This window comes from Antedon mediterranea, chromosome 1, assembly GCF_964355755.1.
Source record: "Antedon mediterranea chromosome 1, ecAntMedi1.1, whole genome shotgun sequence".
Classification (NCBI taxonomy): Eukaryota; Metazoa; Echinodermata; class Crinoidea; order Comatulida; family Antedonidae; genus Antedon; species Antedon mediterranea.
In genome coordinates, this window is record NC_092670.1 from 21245731 (window position 1) to 21267675 (window position 21945).

General features: G+C 33.2%; 2 protein-coding genes across 3 annotated transcripts; both read left to right on the forward strand.

Annotated features, from left to right (window-relative positions):
- Window positions 1-3250: 3250 nt before the first annotated feature.
- On the forward strand, window positions 3251-5084 carry LOC140062211 (uncharacterized). Its single transcript, XM_072108315.1, has 3 exons — window positions 3251-3405; window positions 3649-3894; window positions 4010-5084. The coding sequence occupies exons 2-3, from the start codon at window positions 3708-3710 to the stop codon at window positions 4786-4788; spliced, it is 966 nt and encodes a 321-aa protein (XP_071964416.1). The 5' UTR covers window positions 3251-3405; window positions 3649-3707; the 3' UTR covers window positions 4789-5084.
- A 4285-nt stretch (window positions 5085-9369) lies between these two features.
- Window positions 9370-21823, forward strand: LOC140062220 (sodium-independent sulfate anion transporter-like). Of its 2 annotated transcripts, none has more exons than XM_072108337.1 (15): window positions 9370-9431; window positions 13579-13826; window positions 14487-14703; window positions 15784-15949; window positions 16206-16260; window positions 16535-16637; window positions 16809-16957; window positions 17170-17242; window positions 17392-17442; window positions 17604-17664; window positions 17964-18160; window positions 18426-18556; window positions 18875-19045; window positions 19430-19495; window positions 20047-21823. In XM_072108337.1, the coding sequence occupies exons 2-15, from the start codon at window positions 13611-13613 to the stop codon at window positions 20254-20256; spliced, it is 1866 nt and encodes a 621-aa protein (XP_071964438.1). In that variant the 5' UTR covers window positions 9370-9431; window positions 13579-13610; the 3' UTR covers window positions 20257-21823. The 2 variants fall into 2 exon arrangements, with proteins under 2 accessions (XP_071964438.1, XP_071964429.1); XM_072108328.1 differs by lacking the exon at window positions 9370-9431 and adding an exon at window positions 10502-10671.
- The last annotated feature ends 122 nt before the right edge of the window (window positions 21824-21945 follow it).

A 21945-nucleotide genomic window follows, 5' to 3' on the forward strand; every position in this document is an offset into this window, starting at 1 on the left:
TAAAAAAAACAGTAAACAAACAAGGGAGCTGTGTCCCTTTTATTAGCAAGTTAAGGGTTATTTTCAACCGACTGCACCAAAGAATATAATCTTTGACTGGACTGGATAGACTAATCACAATCATTTTTTTCTTCATCATTACGAGGCCTGCTTTATTTTCGTAACACAAGAGCCTGGGGAAAATGTTTTTTACTACAAAATAAAAACAATAGAAACAGAAATTTGGCTTTACTATATTTTTCTTAAATAAATGCTGAGGTATGTTTTATTTACGGCAAATGTTGTCATAATTGTAGGGCTGAGATCTAGGCCTATATACAGTGGAAATAATGATGAAAACACGTGGGTGTAAGAGCACATGAATATGCAACTAGAAACAACCTGGATGACGTATTTCCGTTGTAACGATAATCGTACGCTATGGGTCTGAACACCTCGTTTTTTTCTCTGCGGTTTGTAACGTGACCTTGATAGTAACGTTGTACGCTAAAACGGTCTAACGCCATGGGTCTGAACAGGGCCTTTAAGTTTTTGTTTGTAATAGGATACTTCACAGTTGAAGTATCCAGGCTTGATGAAGCCTGACCCCCCAGACAGAAGTGACAGAAATTGTGTTTCATATCAAAGTAGGAATTCTTGTTGTGTTTTACTTCAAATACAAGTTAGATCACTTCTGTAACAAAAAAATAATATTTATTTACGTATAAAAAGAGAAAAGAAACGTTTAATTATAGCCCAAAAACCATTGTCTGACAGACATTTTTTGCCTTAAATTACATTTTTTCAGGGGAATAATTGTTTGGTTAACGCATGGATTAAAGAATAGAAGGATATGCATCGACGTGAGATCAAGGGTTCCTTGACTCTCGCCGACAGACCGCGGACCGCCCACAATGTTACAATTTAATTAACCGCATGGTAACAACGAAACGGTCGCGTGCCTAATATTATATTGTTTACTGCACATGTGCAACGACATTTAACCTTGTTGACTACGCTTCTTTCGCGCGTTCTTTGTTGCACTGTATGTATTCATACATATTTGAACAGTATAATCAGTGGCGTAACGGCTATGTGCGCTCACTGGCTAAACCGAAGCTTGGGGCCCATGAGCAGTGCCCAGAGGAACAGGCATAAAATATGTCGAAAAATGCTAAAAACGTCCAAGGCCTCGATCTTTGAAACTTGGAGGGCCACTTAGGTTTCCTAAACAAGTGGCTTCAGGCCTCTGCCTCACGCCCGGGCCTCACGCCACTAGTTATTAAATGACATTGTATGTTATTGTGAAGACCCTAGTGTAGGCCTACTTCATCAATATACCAGATAAAAACAATACTATATTGTTATTGGCTTAGAATTGTAGATGCTATAATTGTAATTAGTATAGGTTTCTGCCGCGATTGATCTACGCTAATGTTTTTATGACATTAAAGTAGCATTTTATGACCTGTAGTAGCCCTACATCTGAGACAATAACTATTTATTTGTTGTCTCAGCCTACATACATGTAAAATTACAAAATCAGCAAGGATACTAGGCCTAGGCCTTCTAGGCTTACTAGTAAACCATATGATTTGCCGACATTGATGCTGCCTAGGTAGGCCTAGGCTAATCTTAAGTGTAGTAGATACAACGTGTAATCATGATCTATATACTCACCGTTGTCTTACTTCTTGTGTGAATAATAATAGGTACTTCGTTTGTTCGTGATTAAGTTTGCCCTGCGTGTACTTTTCAAAACGACCGCTAGGTAACGAATCGCAACTATACATAGCCAGCCAATCCCGGATCAGGGATCGCTGTTTTCATTCAATTAGACCCGGTGATTGGATGTGATGTGGATGACATAACCACTAGCCAATCACCAGGCACTACAATTTAAATATAATCACATCGATAATTAAGGAGATTTACACGATTGTTGTATGGGTGAATACCGGCCACGCTAACAACATACATGGTCAAATGCATAATTTAATATTCTATAGATTAACGCAATTTTTAATGACAGAAGATGGCAGGCAAATAATGATAATTCAAATATAAAAATTGCATATTTTATTAATGTTACCAACTACTTAAAATTACCAGTCGTAAGAAAGTGAACTTTTCGTAGTCCGATTGTGATGTAACTAAAACAGAATTATTCAGCAATATATTTTTGTTGTCAATTAATCATCGACGCAGACATGTCAATAGAACATTCAGACTGCGCATACGATTTCTACATGGTTACGTTTTGGTCTCAAAAAATGTAACAGTTGATTCGCAGCGTTTTACAGAGGGCCGCGGTTAAAGACACGGAGTTCAATGAGCGTGTTTGTTTGATTGGCAGCAGTGCTTTAGTATAGGCAAGCGCGTTGTAAAATCGTTTGATGTCACCGTTGATGCATATCCTTCTATTCTTTAATCCATGGTTAACGTGAATAACTATTATGTGACAATAAAATGACACATTCAAAAACAAATTTGGGACAATATATCTTTAAAACTGTTACGTCAATATGCGAACAGCGTTTTTTGTAAGAAATATTTCTTGTACTATAATAATATAAAAGCAAATAATGATGAGGGAAAAAAGTCTTAATATTTTGAGCTGGAGTACTGTCACATCAATGGCTTAATATGATTTTAAATATATATTCAAATATTTGATATATTTTACACACAATTTACAGTACTGTATTCTGAATGTTATGTGTTGTAATATTGATAATAATGTTTTAATTGGTCTTTTTTCACATTACTTTTGAATGGCATTTTCTATCTACTTCACAAAAAATATAATAATCTCTCCTAAACTTTCTCGGGTTCACAACGAGCCAATCAACAAGGTGGCTCCATCAAGTACGTCACACAGTCAATCTGAGGTCTAAATATATAAATAACGTAATGTATGTTTATGAATATTGACCAATCACCGTTACCCTTTCACGTGAACGCGATCAATGTCGTAACAATCCACCAATAGGAAGCAAGTTTTAATTGCAAATTTATTTGGCTGATGCAATACAAAATGGTCGTCATCAAATTATTTATAACTTTACGCGTAAAGAAAGTAACACATTTTTAAACATTATACTTTAAAATAATCAAAAATATTACCTTTTTACTACACAATTAAATTTAATTTTCGGCACTAACTGGTTTACAATATTTAAAAAGCGGTAACGTTTGTGGTTTTTATAAACAATTGTTTGCGGATGGATATTACTTTTTGCATGAATTAGTGTTATTAGGCCAATACACGTTTTGCTTCCGGAGAGTTTCGCGCAATATCGTCAATTTCATTTCCACCACTATCAAAGAAAGAAGTACGTCTGTTTGCTCAAAGGGCAAAATGGAGTTTTAATTCGTAATCACCCGCCAGGCATATCAAACATACGGTGCACCAGTCACCATGGCGTAAGTAGCATATTATAATTAATTAAAATTTTGATAATTTTTAGGCGTTTTATTTATGTGTTTGCGGTGAAGTTTAGGGCCAGTGAGTGTGGTGGGTGGATTTTTTGTTTTGAGTGAACGACGACGTGGCAAATACCGAATTTGCATTTTTTTGCATGCATCCGTGTCGTGCATAGCCTATGATGGGCGCGCCCTATCTTGTATTAAAATAATAATAACACTTGTTTTTAAATTCTTTCATAGACAATTCAAAATGGAAACCAAACCGCTAAAGCAGAAAGAATACAAATCATTTGAAAAAGATGAATACGACTATGGATTTCAGCGAGCAATGGATCTGGGATCTGGAGGAGCCCGAGCTCTTCTCTTCCCTCCCACTCCTTGATCAAAAGGCTCATACAGACATCCACAATGCTGTGGAAGATTCTGATCTGATCAATTCAACAGGAAGCCTCTTGGATCAACTGGAAAATGCTACATTTTCTACAGGTAATATTCCTGGAAAAATAATAAAATAAGGCCCAGACCAACATAAAAATAGTGAAATATATTTATGAGTAGTGTAGTGACCAATTCTCGTAAGTGATTATGTTTTGTCTTACAGATAAAGAGTTGTTTCCCGATTGGATGTCTGAAAAAATGAGCCTAAATTTCTTAGAAGATATTCAGGAGCTGTCTAACGTAGATTCAGATGAGCCACTTCCGGTTTCAAGCTTGCTTCCTCTGGAAAACGCCCTAGAGGAAGAAGAAAATGCAGTAGATGATGAGAAATCGGAACTTACAGATCTCGAAATTCTTAACCAACTGGTTGCTTATTCAGCCAACATCCAACCTGTTGAAGGAGGCAGCACAGTAGTGGAGGATTCAATGACTGTCGATCAGGAATTTTGGGATGCTCTGAGTGCGACATCTGGCCTACCCAGCCCTGCTTCATCTGATGATGCGTCATTATCCCCACAATCTCCTGTATCCTCCGAAGACACTGATGATGTTTTTGTGTTAAGATCCCCTGTAGTTGACACTTTGACTGTAATACCAACTGTAACTGTAGATCCCCTTCCATCCGTAGACACTAAATTAGTCAAAACATCTCCAAAATCAAAAGCTAGGTCAGTCCTTAAGACTGCGCATGGCACCGTTAAACCTTCCAGAAGAGAACGAAAAAAGGACCAGAACAAACAGGCGGCCACTCGTTACCGTGAAAAGAAGCGAACTGAGACAATGGCCATCAGAAGCGAGGTCGAGGAGTTAGAAAATCGCAATACAGAGTTAAAAGACACCGTAGAATCGATGACAAAAGAAATTAAATATTTGAAAGATTTATTACAAGAGGTTTTAACAGTAAAGGGTCAGTTAAAGGAGATGGGACATTCAAAGGCTTAAGGGAAAGACATACCTATTAATGTACATAAAATGTAAATACAGCAAGACCCTGTAAAAAAAAGAGTATAGTTTATATTAAACACAAGACATTTTCAAGCTCTATTTTAGAGTAGCCTTTTGTACAAAATGACCATAAATCAAGTACAGTACAAGTAATATCTTTTTTGTTCAAATTAGTTATCTCCTTTTGTACAAAATTAGCACAAACCAATTTTTAATGAAGTACAGTACATCTAAATTATCTAAAATTGTATGCACTATTAATAAATGATTGTAAAATATAGTACATAAAATAAGTCGAATTGTTTTTTGTTTTTGTTGTCTTTTAAACTTCTGAAATTGGTAGTAGCTGATACAGTATTAGAAGATAATGATGTGGAAATTGTACACAGTATGCTGTATACCTTGCATATATGTCCTAGTACACTTTGGAAAATACCTCGTAGATGGCGGCAGACCATTTGTATCAAAGACCTTCACGCGCAAAAAAACCGGAAGTCTTACTTCAACGAGTGATAGCGGGCAGCAGACCGTTTTTCATTTTGTTGGCGGCACCCGCTGCGCGTACCACCTGATTCGGAAGTGCGACATTCATACGCGCGTGTGGCAACTTCCGCTTTAGCGCGTGTGCAGAGCCGGACGCGTAAAAATACGCTCTAGAATCCGAATATAAATAATTGGTTTTTGTCATTGACTTACTGTAATTAATTACAGTAAAAATAGTCAATTATCTAATGTACACCTCCTACTAAGAATTACAACAGCACAACATTTTTTCGCGCCGCGGCTCTAGCCAGCTATGTCCCAGGAGGACACATTCATTAATAAGCTGTTTCATAGCGGTAGCTTTAGTATCTAAGGCTGACAGTTTTGTGAATTTGGAAACTCGACTATAATTTATAGGTAGCTGCTGGACCCAAAAAACGTCTGGGAGAAGAGAGTCTATATGAAAGCCTTTGCTGATAATACAGTATTATTGAGATGTAGACGGAAATCTGTAAAATCTTGATCAATAAATAATAACTTCGTTTTTGCTGTCAACCAGGCCGGTATTATAATAAGTCACTGTCAAATAATCATTCGATAATGGTCAAAACTTTATTTTGGCTCTGTCAACATAAAGGGAGGTATTTACAATGACTTTCTTTGACTGTCAATCTAGGCCAATGTTATAATAATACGCCGTCAGATATTAAATCATTGAAACAGTCCTCGTAAATTTTTTGTTGGTTATCAGATGCCGTGGGGGGTCCAATCAATTATCGTCAGAAGGTGAACAATCAGTCTAGGTAGCAGCAGCAGATTATTAGGAACGCCTGCTCCATTAATTAATCCAGAAAAAGGTTTGTACATTATCTATTTGTTTATTAGCCTTCTCCTAACACAATTATATTTTCTTTAAAAAAAAGGTTTTATAAGTGGTTTCAACATTTATGATGGTAATGTCACAGTTCTGTGTCTGGACGCAAGTTCATAGACCTACTAGTTATATTATTCATATTAACTGATACTTACTCTTCATTTACCGTAAAGTTCAGTTTTAATGAAATATATAATATAAATTGGCTTCGTAACAATTAATTAGTTTTGAAAAGGTTAGTTCTTTGGTGATAGGTGAAAATGACATGTAACTTCGTAATCAATTTATTTTTTTTTGTATAAAGGCCCAATTACACTATGACGATAACGACGGACGATAAATATATAGCATGCATTTTTTTTACATAAACCAAAAGAAATTAGAAAGGTTTTCGTTCTAGACCTATAGGATAATCATTTATGCTGTCTTTGATAAAAATAATGTTTTTCAAATTCCAATCAAATGACGTCATGATAAATAAAAACAATAAAATCACTGTATTGTCACGATATTATTGGTCTTACTAATCATGACATCATTTGATTGGACGTGTGAAAATATAATTTTCATCAAAGGAATTGTTTATATTTCTTTTGGTTTATGTATTAAAAATGCACATTTGTCTATTTATCGTCGATCGTTATCGTCCTAGTGTATGGGCCTTATGCTGTAAATGTTCAATTAATTGATCATTCCGATTTTATTAGTTGGACTCTTGCACAGTTGCTGTCTAATCGTTGTTGTGTAATATCATTTCGAACCATATTAAAATCATAAAGAGATTCATATTCCTTAACATGTGGCTGTGCATGGAAGTCTGGTCTACACAAACTCGGCCCCGGGCCTGAAAGTGTTGGTGAATTCATAATTATACTTAATATTATATTTATATATATATATATATATAATTATATTATTATACAATTGAAAGCAAAACCCGTTGAATCTCAAATCATTAGGACTAGAAATTTGGCTTATCAATCAAATAAATACTTTCGTTCAAAATGAAACTCCAACCTCTCTAATCAAAAGATTGAACTCGAAAACGGACCGTTTTTTTTAATTGGGTATGTTGAAACATTTCAATATTCATTTAAAAAAGTACATTAATTATGGTATTGATCAGTGGCTATAGAGGCGTAAAAACCCTCGGTCAATATCATGTAAAATGCACTGTGGAAGGGTCATTATTAAGACTGCAAAATTGGGCTTATCAACAAATAAATACTTTCGTTCAAAATGTAAAATCAAGGCTGAAAAATTGGGCTTATCAACAACAAAATATTTTATTATTAGACGCGATAACATCAAGGATAATCAGTATAATTATTAATATAGCCACTGTTACTAGTTTTATTCTACATGCTAAAGTAAATAAAAATCCACTAGAAAACAAGCAAGTCTGAATGTTATGCTTATTTAATATTAGCCATGTTATGTTTGTTACTGTAGGCCTATGATTGTTTGCAATGTCCACATATTATTTCCGTGGGCATATCCATAGTGTATCACTCACAAAAAAGACGTGTGAGGTTCTTTCTTTAGATTTTGAAGAATGATTTGTGTTACAGGTTGACACAAGAGTCAAATGCTCAAGATATCGGCTAACGCCATGGGACCCTTGGCTTATCAATGAATAATAAATACAGTACTACTTTCGTTCAATTGAAATCGGAATCTGACCGTTTCATTAAATTGGGTGTGATTAGGCCTAAACATATAATAATTTATTAAAAAGGTACAATAAAAACAAATGCATCAGAGGCGTAAAGAACCCACGGTCAATATCATGTAAAATGTATATGGTATAAGTACTGTGGAAGGGGTCATTATTATTAAACTGGAAAATTCGGCTTATCAACAAATAAATACTTTCGTTTAAAATGTAAAATAAGACTGCAAAATTGGGCTTATCAACAAATAAATACTTTCGTTCAAAATGTAAAATAAGACTGCACAATTGGGCTTATCAACAAATAAAATACTTTTTTTTTCAAAATGTAAAATTAAGACTGGAAAATTGAGCTTATAAACAAATAAATACTTTTTTTCAAAATGTAAAATTAAGACTGGAAAATTGGGCTTATAAACAAATAAATACTTCCGTTCAAAATGGAAGAAAACTTTTTTTAAATATAATCCTTAAGCTCTGTCTATACTATCAAACTAAATATGATGTGCCCATATTATATAGACATGATGATGTCATATCACTACGATAATCGGGCATATCACTACCATATTTGGGCACATCACACTTTTTTTGTTAAACTAGTTGGGACAGTGTAGACACAGAACTATGTGATCGAAACATAAGTCGGAATTGGACTGACGCGATTGATTTAATTGGGTATTTTTATTAATGTAATGATTCATTAAAAATAATACCGATACGCGTTTGGTATTGATCAATGGTGCAAAAAACCCTGAGAAATAATGTTACAACGCGATTTGGTGATAGCTTAGCAATAATACAACCCATATACTATTATTATAAATACCTATTACAAATCCATTCATATAACTTTTCATCGCGAACCGAAAATGTATAAATGTTATTCTACAGACAGTAATTATATATTCAAAAGCCATATTATTATTATTATCAATACCTAAATGCGATAGTAATAAGCACATACATTATTCCCAATACAAGTTTGTGCGTTTAATTCTAGAAAGAAACCACTGTGCTGACAGGCCAATGACATAAATCACAAGTAAAGTCCCAATTGTTCACTTGCGTTTTGATTGGCCGACCTGTTATATTAGATTAATGAAGACTGTTCTTACAACTGTCCAGTCAAAAAGTTACGCGGCGTTTTTTGTAAGAAATATTTCTTGTTTAATAATAAATTTTATTGAAAATATTCCTTTAACACACACACACGTGGGCTGTATATAAAACAATACTAAGTATTAAAAACGACCTGCAGTTATAAATAAGACAACATCCTCTTTCGTTTAAGTCGTATTACAAGTAAACCGATTTCACCAAAATGTCCCAAAAGTCTTTCAGACGATGTCAAATTTCATATTCCAATTATGTGCTCATGTTGTTGATGTCCATACGTCACGAGCGGATTGGTTAATGACGTCACATCATTACTAGGTAGTACTCCAATGTGTCCGTCCCCCGTTTTCAAATAAAGTTCTTTCAAGTTTACCTTAACACCGAATCTGCATAATATCACAAACATCTCGCAACCGAAGTACTGCTTTGTGAACCAGTCCACTCCTAAATGTTTGTACGCAGTTTCTATAACATCATCATTACCCAGCGAAGGTATGTTATAAAATAATTTACCGTGTTTGTCGTTATTTACACGCATTAGATTACTCCCGGAAACGGATTTAAGTTTTTCTTTTTTCACACAAGGAAATCTGACATGTATTAGCTCGTCGTTACCAATATAGACTGCCCAATGATTGAAAGATGATTTTAAATGTTGTATTTCTAAGATATCACCGGGCTTGCAGTACTTTAGCAACCTCTCTGATGTTGTGAATTTATTTGAGCTGTTACCCATGTTACTTTTCGTTTTGTATCGCTTTTAACGTTCATACGCGTTACACACAGTGTTTAGTAACGACGATGTTGGCGGCACAGGATTAATCCGTCATTCCAGTCTCGCACCTAAAAAAAATAAATAAAAACAACTATTGAATACATGACTATGTAGCACGTAGCACGAGTCGGACGTCGTCTATTCTGTCAATGCTTTCACAAGTAATTACTCAATAAAAGTCATATCAAATTGGATACCAAATTTGGACCGACGCAATACGTATGGTAGTATAGGCCTAACTTATGTATAGAAATATAATATGAACTTACCGAGTCAGTGACAATTTTGCCTATTGAGTGGGCTAATTGAGTAGGGTTCTTCTATCTGTTAAAACTATATTTTTTGTTGATTCTACTATTTTATACAGACTTAACCAAACATTGAATCGTGTTGCGGTCTCGTAGGCTTGTAGACATTTTTTTCTTTTTAAAAGAGTACAAAAGAATGTAAAAACTAAATTTTACACTTACAATGATAATCGGGTTGAAGTCCCAAAGTGCTTTTGTTATGGAAATATGATGAATAAAAAATCCGTTATGGTGCGTGCCTCACAACAAGTAGGCCTAACTTTGGTTTTATGGAAAATGCTTCAGACTAAAACATGTACAGTAAACTAAAATGTTATGGTAAATAATATTCCCTGGTTCAAGTCATCAACCAAGTTGTACTCCATTCAGACAAGTATAATTTAATGAACAATCATAAACTAATAAACGAATTAAACATTTTTTATAATAAATTAATAATTTAAAGGTAAAGTTTTCCTGTAATTTTCCCCGCCCTCCAGAGGGCGGCAAACGTGTTTTTCTCGCTTTCAGAGAAAGATTTGAGCCAAAAATGTAAAAACAACTTGAGTACACATATGAATATGCGGGTAGGTTATCCGCTTTAAAAACACCGATACCGATGTGATGGAATAAAATGTTCAATCGTGCAATGAAGATTTAAATGATACCAGTAAGTAACAGCATGTTATTAATAGTTTAATATAGTTTTATTTGCACTCCATCCAGGCCTCTCTATGTTTCACAGGTGGTCACGACATTCACAGCAGGCCAGTCCACTTTCGTTGACGTTGGGGACTCGTGTGCCTATGCCAAGGCTACAATTTTAGGTTTTTGATTTTTGTCCGTGTTATGATTTATACTGATGCAGATAATAATCTAAAATAAATGCAGACCAAGCTTACTATAGGCCTCTCAAATGAATGCCAAAAATATCTAGTTTTAGTGTCACATACTGATTATAAAAATAATTAATATTTTATTTTCTTTATTAAATTGTTAAAATATTTAACTTAAAGGTTAGCTCCAGGCTCCGGCTAAAAAAATTTTTTTTTTAATTATAAAAAAAATAGCATTAATAATACTTATATTTTTTACTACAGTTAAGCAGAGTGAACGTCAAGAAGTTGAATTAAGCTTTTTTTTTGGTGATTTTAAATGTCATGTTATACCGGAGCTACCCGTTAAGCAGATTAAGTCCTCATTCTCTACGTTTTCTAGATCTAATTAAGGTCACAAACTTCATTAATGTAAAAATAAATACTATATGGTCCTATTGAAATAACTTGTTTCGTCTATACGGTTAAAAATGGAAAAAAACAAGTTGATTCTAATAATTTCATCGATCGTGAGGACAAAACAATGGAAGACTTATAACTTTTCAGCGAAAATACCAGGTTTTCCCCAAAATACCAGGTTTTCCCCAAAATACCAGGTTTTCCCCAATTTGTATCAACGAATTCTGGAAAAAACAGAAAGACAATTAATGCAGAAACTATACAACCAACGTCAGGCTAGGCCTAGGCTATAGATGGCCGTAAAATTTGACCAGGCTAATTGAACTCATCACTTTCACCTCGCTTAGGTCGTGTTCGTACGGTGGTTAAAATAAGCGCTTAATTTCACTCATGCCTCGGGTTATAAATTGAACGTTGTTCGTACTTGAAATATTTAACCGCTTAAATGCTTAATCGACGAATCACAAACCGGAAATTACGTTTTAAGGTCAGTTGTCTTTACAACCTACGACCCAATTTTCGCACGCTAGTTTCATGTTGTATATTTTTTACTCGCGATCTTTCTTTACAATAACAATTACTTGCTACCTTTTACACTGCTTATCCTTGCGACAAACCTTATGCCTCTTAACGCCGATAATCCTGCCGAAATATGCCTTCTCCTGACGACCATTATTTTACTCCTTGACGAAGAATTTGAGCCCAATGTTACACGACGGAAACACCACCGACCAGCTAGGCCTACTAAGCGGTCTACACCAACAAGGACAGCACCAGCTGACGATCGCTCTCGAAGGGTGTATATGGAAGAGCTTCGTAGGAGAAATGACGGGCCTAGGCAGCGAACGTTTGTCAAAATTTGACACATTGCCTCTATCGGAGATTTATTATCCTCGAAGGCCGAGTATAATTGGATTATCGCTGAAATAACCTGTAAATTTGGTGAACATTTTGCCTCGAATTTTTTGTAGCCTGAGGCAAAAGTTAATTGGATCACGCGAACGGAAATCGGGAATAAGCTGGTATTTTCAACCCCTACGAACAGGCCCTAAGTACATTTTTGGAACAAGGAGTCATTGTTTATACCAGAGATTATAGTCTTACAGAGGATTATGTGAACTATGCAGTTACTGCCCAACCAAATCAGAAATCCATAGAGATTTTTAATACCTTCAGATTTGTGTAGAACAACATTAGGCAACATTGAAGCAATTGCATTCAAAGGATAATCAAAGACTGCACTCTGAATAAATGAATGAAACTTGTTTAACTAATCTCCCATCAGTTAGAGATTAATGCTATTAAATTTAAAGAAAGTCCAAGGCAACACAATTTTAAAAGAAATAATGCGAATTAATAATATTATGAATTGTATTATTATCTCAATATCTCTTATCATAGACAATTATAATTAATAAATAATAGTGATTTAATCAAATATGTTGGTACCTGTATTTATTTAGTCTACTAAGCTCTGAACTCTGCTGTAAAGTGTAACTTCATTTTCTCTGACTCAACAACTTGGTAAGACTAGAATGGAGTTATATTTATAAACATTATTTTTAGTTATAAATTTAATTATAATGTACTGTAGGCCTATAATGTGTATTAGTACTCTCATTTTTAGGTTTTAATGACTGATTTTTATAAAATTGAATAAGAACCGAAACATCAATAAAATTTGAGTTTATAAACAACTCTCACAATCGGAACGTCTTATCAGGGAGTTTTACAATTTTACAACTCCCTGTCTTATTTCTGTAGTAGCAGCCAATCCTAACTTGTTTGTTTGTGGTCATCCTATTTCCACTCATTAGGAAGCTTTCTATTTGTGACGACTGACGACAAAAGCTATGTCATGTTAGTTTATGTCATTGTGTTCATGCAGAAATATTGAGATACAGTTTTTTTTTTTTTTTTTTTTTTTTTTTTTTTTAACCATATTTAATGAGGGTGATCCATCCAGCTATTGCTGATCATTAGGGACCCTCAGAGGTTCACAAGACAAACATATACACAAGATGCTATACATGAACAAAGTCTTATTACAAGTCTTTGGAAGTGGAGTAATTTGGTCCTTAGAAAAAATCCTGACATGTGACGGGACTTGAACCCAGGACCCTTAGAGTGGTAGCCGAGCATCATAACCACCAAGCCACAACTCCACTTTCTCGCTCCTCACCTCGACAAAGGTTTGATGGTTTCTAGGAAAGGTTTAGGCAACGACCGATGACACATCGATTGACCTGTCTTAGGTTGGTAAATGGTCCTCGCAATCAAAAGCTCAGATATTATCTTTAATGAATATTAAAACCATATTAAACTGTTTTTTCTCTCCACAGAATCACTATACAAAGCAAGAATTCAAATAAAAATGGAAACAAAAATAAAAGCACAAACAAAAATCAAGAAAAGTGTCAACTCATATTGTTCAAAAGAAAGATGGAAACACCGGTTTCCGATTATAACTTGGTTGCCACGGTATCAGAAAGACTGGATTATTAGTGACATCATAGCTGGACTAACAGTAGGACTTACAGTTCTTCCTCAAGGCTTAGCATACGCTAATATTGCTAAATTACCAATACAGGTAATGAATAGATGATTATTTTTTAGTTAATGTTTTTAAATTATTATTTTCCACAGATACTTGTAAATTGTTAAATCATTTTTTTTCCCTTAACTTTTATTTTACTTACTCTGGATGCACCTTCATTCAAGAAGTGTGCCACTGTTTCAAAAGTGTAGCTTTCAAATAAATTATTATTAAATTATTAGTAATTATATGCTAATATGAATGCTAACATTCTTTGTTACAATGGAATCAACATTGCACCTAGAGCTCTTTCTACACTATCAAACTTTATGTGACAAATGTGTTAATGTGGTGTGCCCAAATATGTCACATCACTACTATATTTTGTCAAACTAGTTTGCTACAGTAGTATAGACAGAGTTTAACACTAAATATTACTATAAATCCAAAAATACAATGTGAAACAAATTATATATATCAAGGCATCTTTATTCAGAAACTAAACATCTAGAAACTCAACCTAATTTGAGGGTAGTCATCTTTGAAGTCAATATTTAAAAAATTGATTTTTATTGCACAATATTTTTTATTTTAAATGATATTTTGTTTAAAATGTTATGTTATTACATTACACCTATATCAAAGATTGCATGATTAAGTATGATATAAGAAAAAAAATATTATTGAACAAATATCACATTACTCCACTTACAGCATGGTCTATATGCCGCAGCACTCGGTGGTTTTATCTACTGCATTCTGGGAATGTCACGTGACATAAGTATAGGTCCGACAGCCATCATGTCCCTCTTGGTCAGTGGATACGGTGTTGCATTGGCGGATGACCCAGAGACGAATGATCCAACTTACGCTATCCTTCTTGCTTTTTTCTGCGGGCTTATACAATTCGTCATGGGAGTATTTCACCTTGGTAAATATACTTGATTAAATTGATCAGACGATATAAAAAAATTTTAGTTTCACGTCCGCTCCCTCATCAATTTTAGATCTGCATGACTTTTATTTTAATATTTGCTATTAATGATTGTATTCAATTGGACTTTTAAGCTATCATTCTTATGTTGGTACTGTACATCAAAATAGCTAACAGTAAACCATTCATTAATAAAATTCAAATCTCAGATGTAAAACTTGTATTTGGTTTTCTGTTATTAAAAAGATTAGAATACTATAGATAGTTTCATTATTTGACCTTGCAGCCTGTACAGGTTAAAATAAAATAAAAATTTATATTGTAGATACAAAAATAATTGTTGTAATATTATATACATTGTATACACTGCATGAAACAAATATTATCACTTGTATACAATCTCTAAATAACAAACTGTAAAATCTCTCTTTAATAGACTTTACTGATGTTTTTTAATTCGTGCAATTGACAGCCTGATTAGTAAATCAAATAACACTATAAACTCACAATACAATCTCCTGTGTATTGATTTTGTTTGAATTGAATTCTGATTATAGGCTGCTACCCATTCTTGCATACCGTAATTGATTATATATCTGTAAAGTTCAAACTGTTTGTCAGCATATTTGTTATGAAACGTTATCCCTGTTGACAGAAAAATTAAATGCCCTTATTTTTTTCTAATAGCAAAATCAGTTTTCTGTAAAGCTCTGTTCACACTGTTTCTGTCCGCTGGCCTAAGAAAACTGTATTTGTTTTGCTCTGTGTTCACACATACCTATTGTACAGAATCCGATTGAGAAATTCTATTCTTAAACACTATAATATTATCTTTATCTGGAATTAAATCGGGTCTCAGTGTGAAAGTAGTTTAAACCTTGCTTTCCATGTTCTAATTTGTTTACATTTGTCAACAATGCTATTTAGTATTAAAAAATGAAAATCCTTTCAAATTAAATTATAATATAGCCAGAGTATGAAATGGTATGAAATATGCTTATTTATGTAAAAAAAAATTGTTGTATTGATTTACTAATGAATGACAATTGTTTTCATTAATGACTTTTGTTTGTTTAGGTTTTGTTACAAATTTCATCTCAACTGTGGTGATATCTGGGTTCACTTCAGCCGCAGCTATCACCATTGGCTTTGGTCAGTTGAAGAATATATTTGGCGTCAAAATGGCGTCAGAGTCATTCTTTCACGATGTGAAGGAATTAGTTAAAGTCATCCCAGACATAAGGTAAAGCAAATTAAGATTTTAATATCGGTTTTCCTCTTATGTATTATTATGCCCATATAAAGAAAACATAACCCCCATATTTGGTAATGTATTCATGTTCATAATATGTACCTGTACACATATTAGGACATTTAGCCCATAGTGTACATGATCATGCCCATACATAGTATTGCCCAAATTTGGGCATAATCTTGTAACATAAACCAATATTTTTTTATTCGTTTATTACAGTAATAATTTTTTTTTTCTGGGTTAGAAAATGGGACACAATTTTAGGAATCTGTTGTATATTAGTTCTTGCTGTTTTGAGGGTAAGCAAAGTTGAAATTATTAATCGTTAATGTATTCAATTTAAACATGTATGTTTTTTCATAGTTTTGCTATACATATCAGGGGCGGATCCAGCATTATAGATTAGAGAAGGGGGGGGGGGGGGGTGAAGATTTAATAAAATGATAAAATGGGTTGCAAAAAAAAAAAGTAGTCATTATTTTATTTTAAAAAGACATGGCTGTTTAATCCCGCCTGCATATTGTTGTTCTTTCTTGTTGCAACATTTTAATTTCAAATATCATTTGATTAAAGTGCTGCAAACAATACAGTGACCGACAGACTAAGCACCTACAAGATACAATAATGCCTACTCGGAAAAAAGTAGTTCTGAAAATTATGTGGTTGATAGGAACAGGTATGGTACATTTCTCTTATTTTATTACTCTTTGAAAATTCATAATTCTTTTATTGTGATTATAACAAAATCTTGCAAGATAATTATATGAGCCTATTTATTTATACTCATTGGTGAAACAGCACACAACAACTAATAGTAACTTTACAAATCTGTTTGTTTATTTATCAGCACGCAATGCTGTTGTTGTAATGATAACATGTGTATTGGCATACTTTTTACAAACTGACGGCGTAAGCCCATTTGTTCTTACTGGTAACATGACCGCTGGCATCCCACCAATCAAGCTTCCTGATTTCTCTGCTCCGAATATATTTCAGGTAAGTTACACATATATACTTTAAATCGTCCATTCTCAACTCTATCAATTGTTACACACATCATTGTCATTTTAAAAGTAATTTGCCTTTGGATTTATATTATATATGTTAATGATGATTGTCTGTAGTCTTTTGGCGGATAACAATTATAACTTGCCATTTATATTGATTAAGTTTGGTAATAGAATCAATTTCTCTTTGTTCTCTTGTAGGTATTAAATTCTGGAATAATTTTAATCCCACTGATTGGATTTCTAGAAAATGTTGCAATTGGTAAAGGCTTTGGTAGGCATTCAGTTTTATTATTTTTATTTTAATAAATAAATTATTGTAAAATTCTTACTATAATTATCCTATTTACAATGTATTAGCTTTTCATACAAAATTTCTAAGCATTAAAACCAAACATATAATGTGTGTTTTTATAATTTCAGGTCGTAAGGGGAACTACAAAATAGACTCGAACCAAGAACTAATTGCATTAGGTAAGTCAATTAATACTGGTGACAAATCATGGAAATGTGGCTTAAACATACCTTCCAGTCACACAACACTGGGAATTCAACTCTTCAATACCCTAACCTCATAATTGTTTTAATGATATATGAGATAATTTTGTTCACATTTATTTGTGTATTTTGTCTAGGTGCTTGTAATCTGGGAGGCTCTCTTTTATCAGCATACCCAGTCACTGGCAGTTTTTCAAGGTAAAAATAAAAATATTTAAAGATAATTATATAACTATAAAATCTCAATGACTGTTTCACTTATCTTTTATACACCACTTAAACCTGGACAATGTAGGCTAGCCTGGATCACCGAATTCATCATTAACAACTCTTAAGCTCTGTCTACACTACCAAACTAGTTTGACAACAAAAGTGTGATGTACCCAAATATGGTAGTGATATAACATCATCATGTCCATATGGGAATTTTTGATAGTTTAATAGTGTAAACAGAGCTTTACTCATTTAATATTCTAATATATCTTGCATTCACACAGGTCAGCCATCAACTCTCAAAGCGGAGTACGTTCACCTTTAGCAGGGCTCCTGACGGGCTCCCTCGTCTTCATCTCCCTCGTTTGTCTGACACCACTTTTTCAGTACATTCCAAAATCTTCACTAGCAGCTGTTATCATATACTCGGTCATCTTTATGGTTGATTATAAAATTGTTCCAAATCTTTGGCGTGTTCGGAGTAAGTATAACGTTTGCTTATTTTATTTCTGTTTAGCTCTGTCTACACTATCAGACTTTATATGGATACGATGATAATTATATCACTACCATATTTGGGCATATCACTACCATATTTGGGCATATCACTACCATATTTGGGCACATCAAATTTTTTTTGTTAAACTAGTTTGATAGTGTAGAAAGAGCTTTAGCAGTATATATTTCCATTTATCAATCTCATATTTAAATCTATTTTGGTTAAATTATTACTATATTTTTTACAGAGTTGGATCTTGTCACACTTTTCTCCACATTCTTTTTGTCCTTGTTGTTGGGTGTAGAATACGGAACTTTGATTGGCATTGGTGTAGATCTTTTAATTTTACTAGGACCAATATCTCGTCCTGGTGCTAAAGTGAGTTGCCTTATATAATTTAACTTGTGTATAGTTTGTTATCTACCTTTAGATAGTTTGTTACTTTATATAATTTGTTAAATTTGTGTTAATAAAAATTTCAGAATAAATTTGTACAAAATGTATTTAGGAAATACAATTGAATATTTGGATATGATTAATTACATAATTAAGTAATTAATGTGAGTAGATAGATTATTGGTAACCAATCAAATGATTCAAAGAACGGTTAAATAGACCAATCAAATAGTAGTATTCAAAAATGTAATATACGATTACAATTACATTTGACACATAATATCTATTTTGTCTTTCTAGACACGTAAAGTCGGTAGTGTTACTGTAATCAAACTAGAACGAGGTTTGAATTATCCCGCCCTCAATAAGGTTGAAACTATTTTGGATGAGCATGTGATGTTTATTGATGACGCTAACTCAGTTGTCTTTGACTTCACACATGTTGCTGACACCGATTACTCGGTCGTTGAGGTAAACTTTATATTAATAAATTACAATATTTTATACCCACTCCACCCCGAGTTTATCCCTTTTGAGAAGGTGGGTTACAAAATTTAAAACTGATTTCAAGCAAACTGATTTTTGTAGGGTTATTAAGCTATGTCTACACTATCAAACTAGTTTGACAGAAAAAGTGTGATGTGTCCAAGTATGATAGTGATATGCCCAAAAATGGTAGTGATATGACATCATCATGTCCATATATGGGCACATCACATTTTTTTTCACAAAAAGTTTGATAGTGCAGACAGAGCATAAGCTATCACTATGCCTGATTTTTTTCATAATTGTATTATCATATTTAGTAAAAATTGTTGATTTTCATTGAAAATTATTATTTTTATTTTGTTATAGGCTCTTAACAATCTTTTAAATGACTGTAAGCTGCTAAATGTTCAAATTGCATTTGCATGCGTCCAAGTAAGTATAGCATTGATTTTAAACAAAATTAAGATAATTTGTTTGTTGAAGCAAATTTTATAAATCTGACTCCTATTCTATGATCTTATGCATTTTGAAAGAACAAAACATCTGTATCACACAGTAGAACCCTAAGGGAGCAACTTCGGAGCCTAATAAAAGTGTCCCCTAAGCGGTGTCCCTTAGTACTGTAGGTATGGCCCCTGAATATTGGTTGGCGGTAGTGATGAAAGAATACTGTATTGCTTTTTCCTTTCACAGGAAAGTGTCTTCTTATTAGGGGCGTCCTCTGAATAGAAGTTCCTACAGACTAGGCCCAGGGTTAATACTTATATTTCTTTCTTTGTTAAATTGTAGTGGAGCTGTAGCTTGGTGCTTAACATGTTTCCAATCCCAAGGTCCAGGGTTCAATCCTGACATAGTGCCAGTGTTGTAACTCACAACTCTTTCAACTCCACTCCTCAAGCCTAAAATGAGACTTGGTTTATAAGCACGATAAATTATTAAATAGTTTATCCATCCTCTATAACACATGTAACAAATAATTTCAGCACAAAGTTAGGATGAAGCTCACAAGGAGTAAAGCACCAAACATTGAAAAGTTCATGTTCGAAACTGTTGAGGATGCTGTGAAGGAATTGACGGATGAAGAACTGATCTCAGAGGAAGAGATTGGGATGGAAGTGGATGAAGCTTCAGATTTAAATCCTACACAAAGATGTAAAATACAAGAGAAAATGATAGTGGAAACGGAAGCTTAATACCTCTAAAGGGTCTTTCACACCAGTTCCAGCACAGTTCCAATCCGGCGCCATTAAATCAAATGTCAATGTTTCATTTTCACGATGCTCCATGCAGCTATGTATCAATTAATATGCGTGTGCGTGAAAACAAAAACATTGGCGTTCGATTTGATTTGCCAGCACCGGAACAGGTGTGAAAGTCCCTTATTGCAGTAGAGACCCACTTTTAGGACACCCCTATTAAGGGGACACTTGTTGGATGTCCCCTTAATAGGGCTACTATTGTATTGTATTGTATTGTATTGTATTTTACTTTCGCTACAAGTTTAGAGTTACTGTATTATATTTATAGACTTTTGTAGTAGTTTTGGTACATTTTATGAATTTGAGAGACTAAATAATAGTGTTTGAGGTATTTATATGGAATGTTATTTACTAATTGTATAACAGGGTTCTTTTATACTTTGTATAATTTCCTTGTGTGCTTTTATATATAATGCTTTACATGTATGTATGTGTAGTAATTTAATAAAATTTATGAAAATAATTGTATGATTTTTTCTAGTATTATAGTAGAATTCCCATAGAAAAGAGCACAAATGCAGTGAAAATCATTATATTATATACTCTGCATATACTAATTAATACAGTACACATTCCCCATTTACTGTGTAAATAAGTAATTAATATTTACAGCACACCAAACGAACTCATTCCTTGGCTGCACATGTATGTATTTATTTATGTATTGATTAAATATTTATTTTAAAATATCTGAATATTTTTTTAACATTCCATTTTGTACTTTATCACTGGTGGTAGTGAAAAATATTTAATGTGCTAACTGTTTTTACTGGTATATTATAAAACAAGGTAATTCAATTTGGGGTGGTAGTCTTAATTTTTAATCTGTGTATTGTTATACTGTATTGTGTAATATATAGTAGACTGTTTCAGATGTTTTGGCATATATGGCGTTTCATATTTATAATACATACACTCGTATTTTCACAGTATTCAGACAAAAATCGAAACACTGACTGGTAAACTAACATAAAAAAAGACTTGGGGCAAGTCTATGCTACATATAGAAAAACAATAATTGTGGAATTTCTAACCATTTATACTATACTGTATTTTTATAATCTAATTCTACTTTTAGATTGGTCTTCCTAAAGTGCAATCTCTTTCTGCGGTACAGGGTAAACTAACAGTTTTTGGATAGTGCTGTATTTTATAAAATATGTGAATTGAATATTTATTAAATGTGGTTTAAATGTATATTAATAACTAGGTTTAATTTATGGTTTAATTGCTGTGTGTAGTGTAATATGTATGTTTATGCTTACATAATGAAATGTATGTATTTACATAAACACTTGTTTTTCTATGTGTTAATAGCACACTATCTGGCCTAGTTGTCACTGTGGCTAGTAGAGCATTAATGTATTTATTTGTAGTGCACAATTAGAGTTGACTACAAGAATCATTGTTACTGTACATGTCTTGAAAATTAATAATGCTTAATTATATAATCCTGTTCATTTAATGTAATCATTATGTAAAATAATTTTATGTAATCATTATGTAAACTAATTTTATGTAATCATTATGTAAAATAATTTATGTAATCATTATCTAAAATAATTTTATGTAATCATGTTCATTATGTTAATTTTATGTTAAATCATTATGTAAAAATAATCT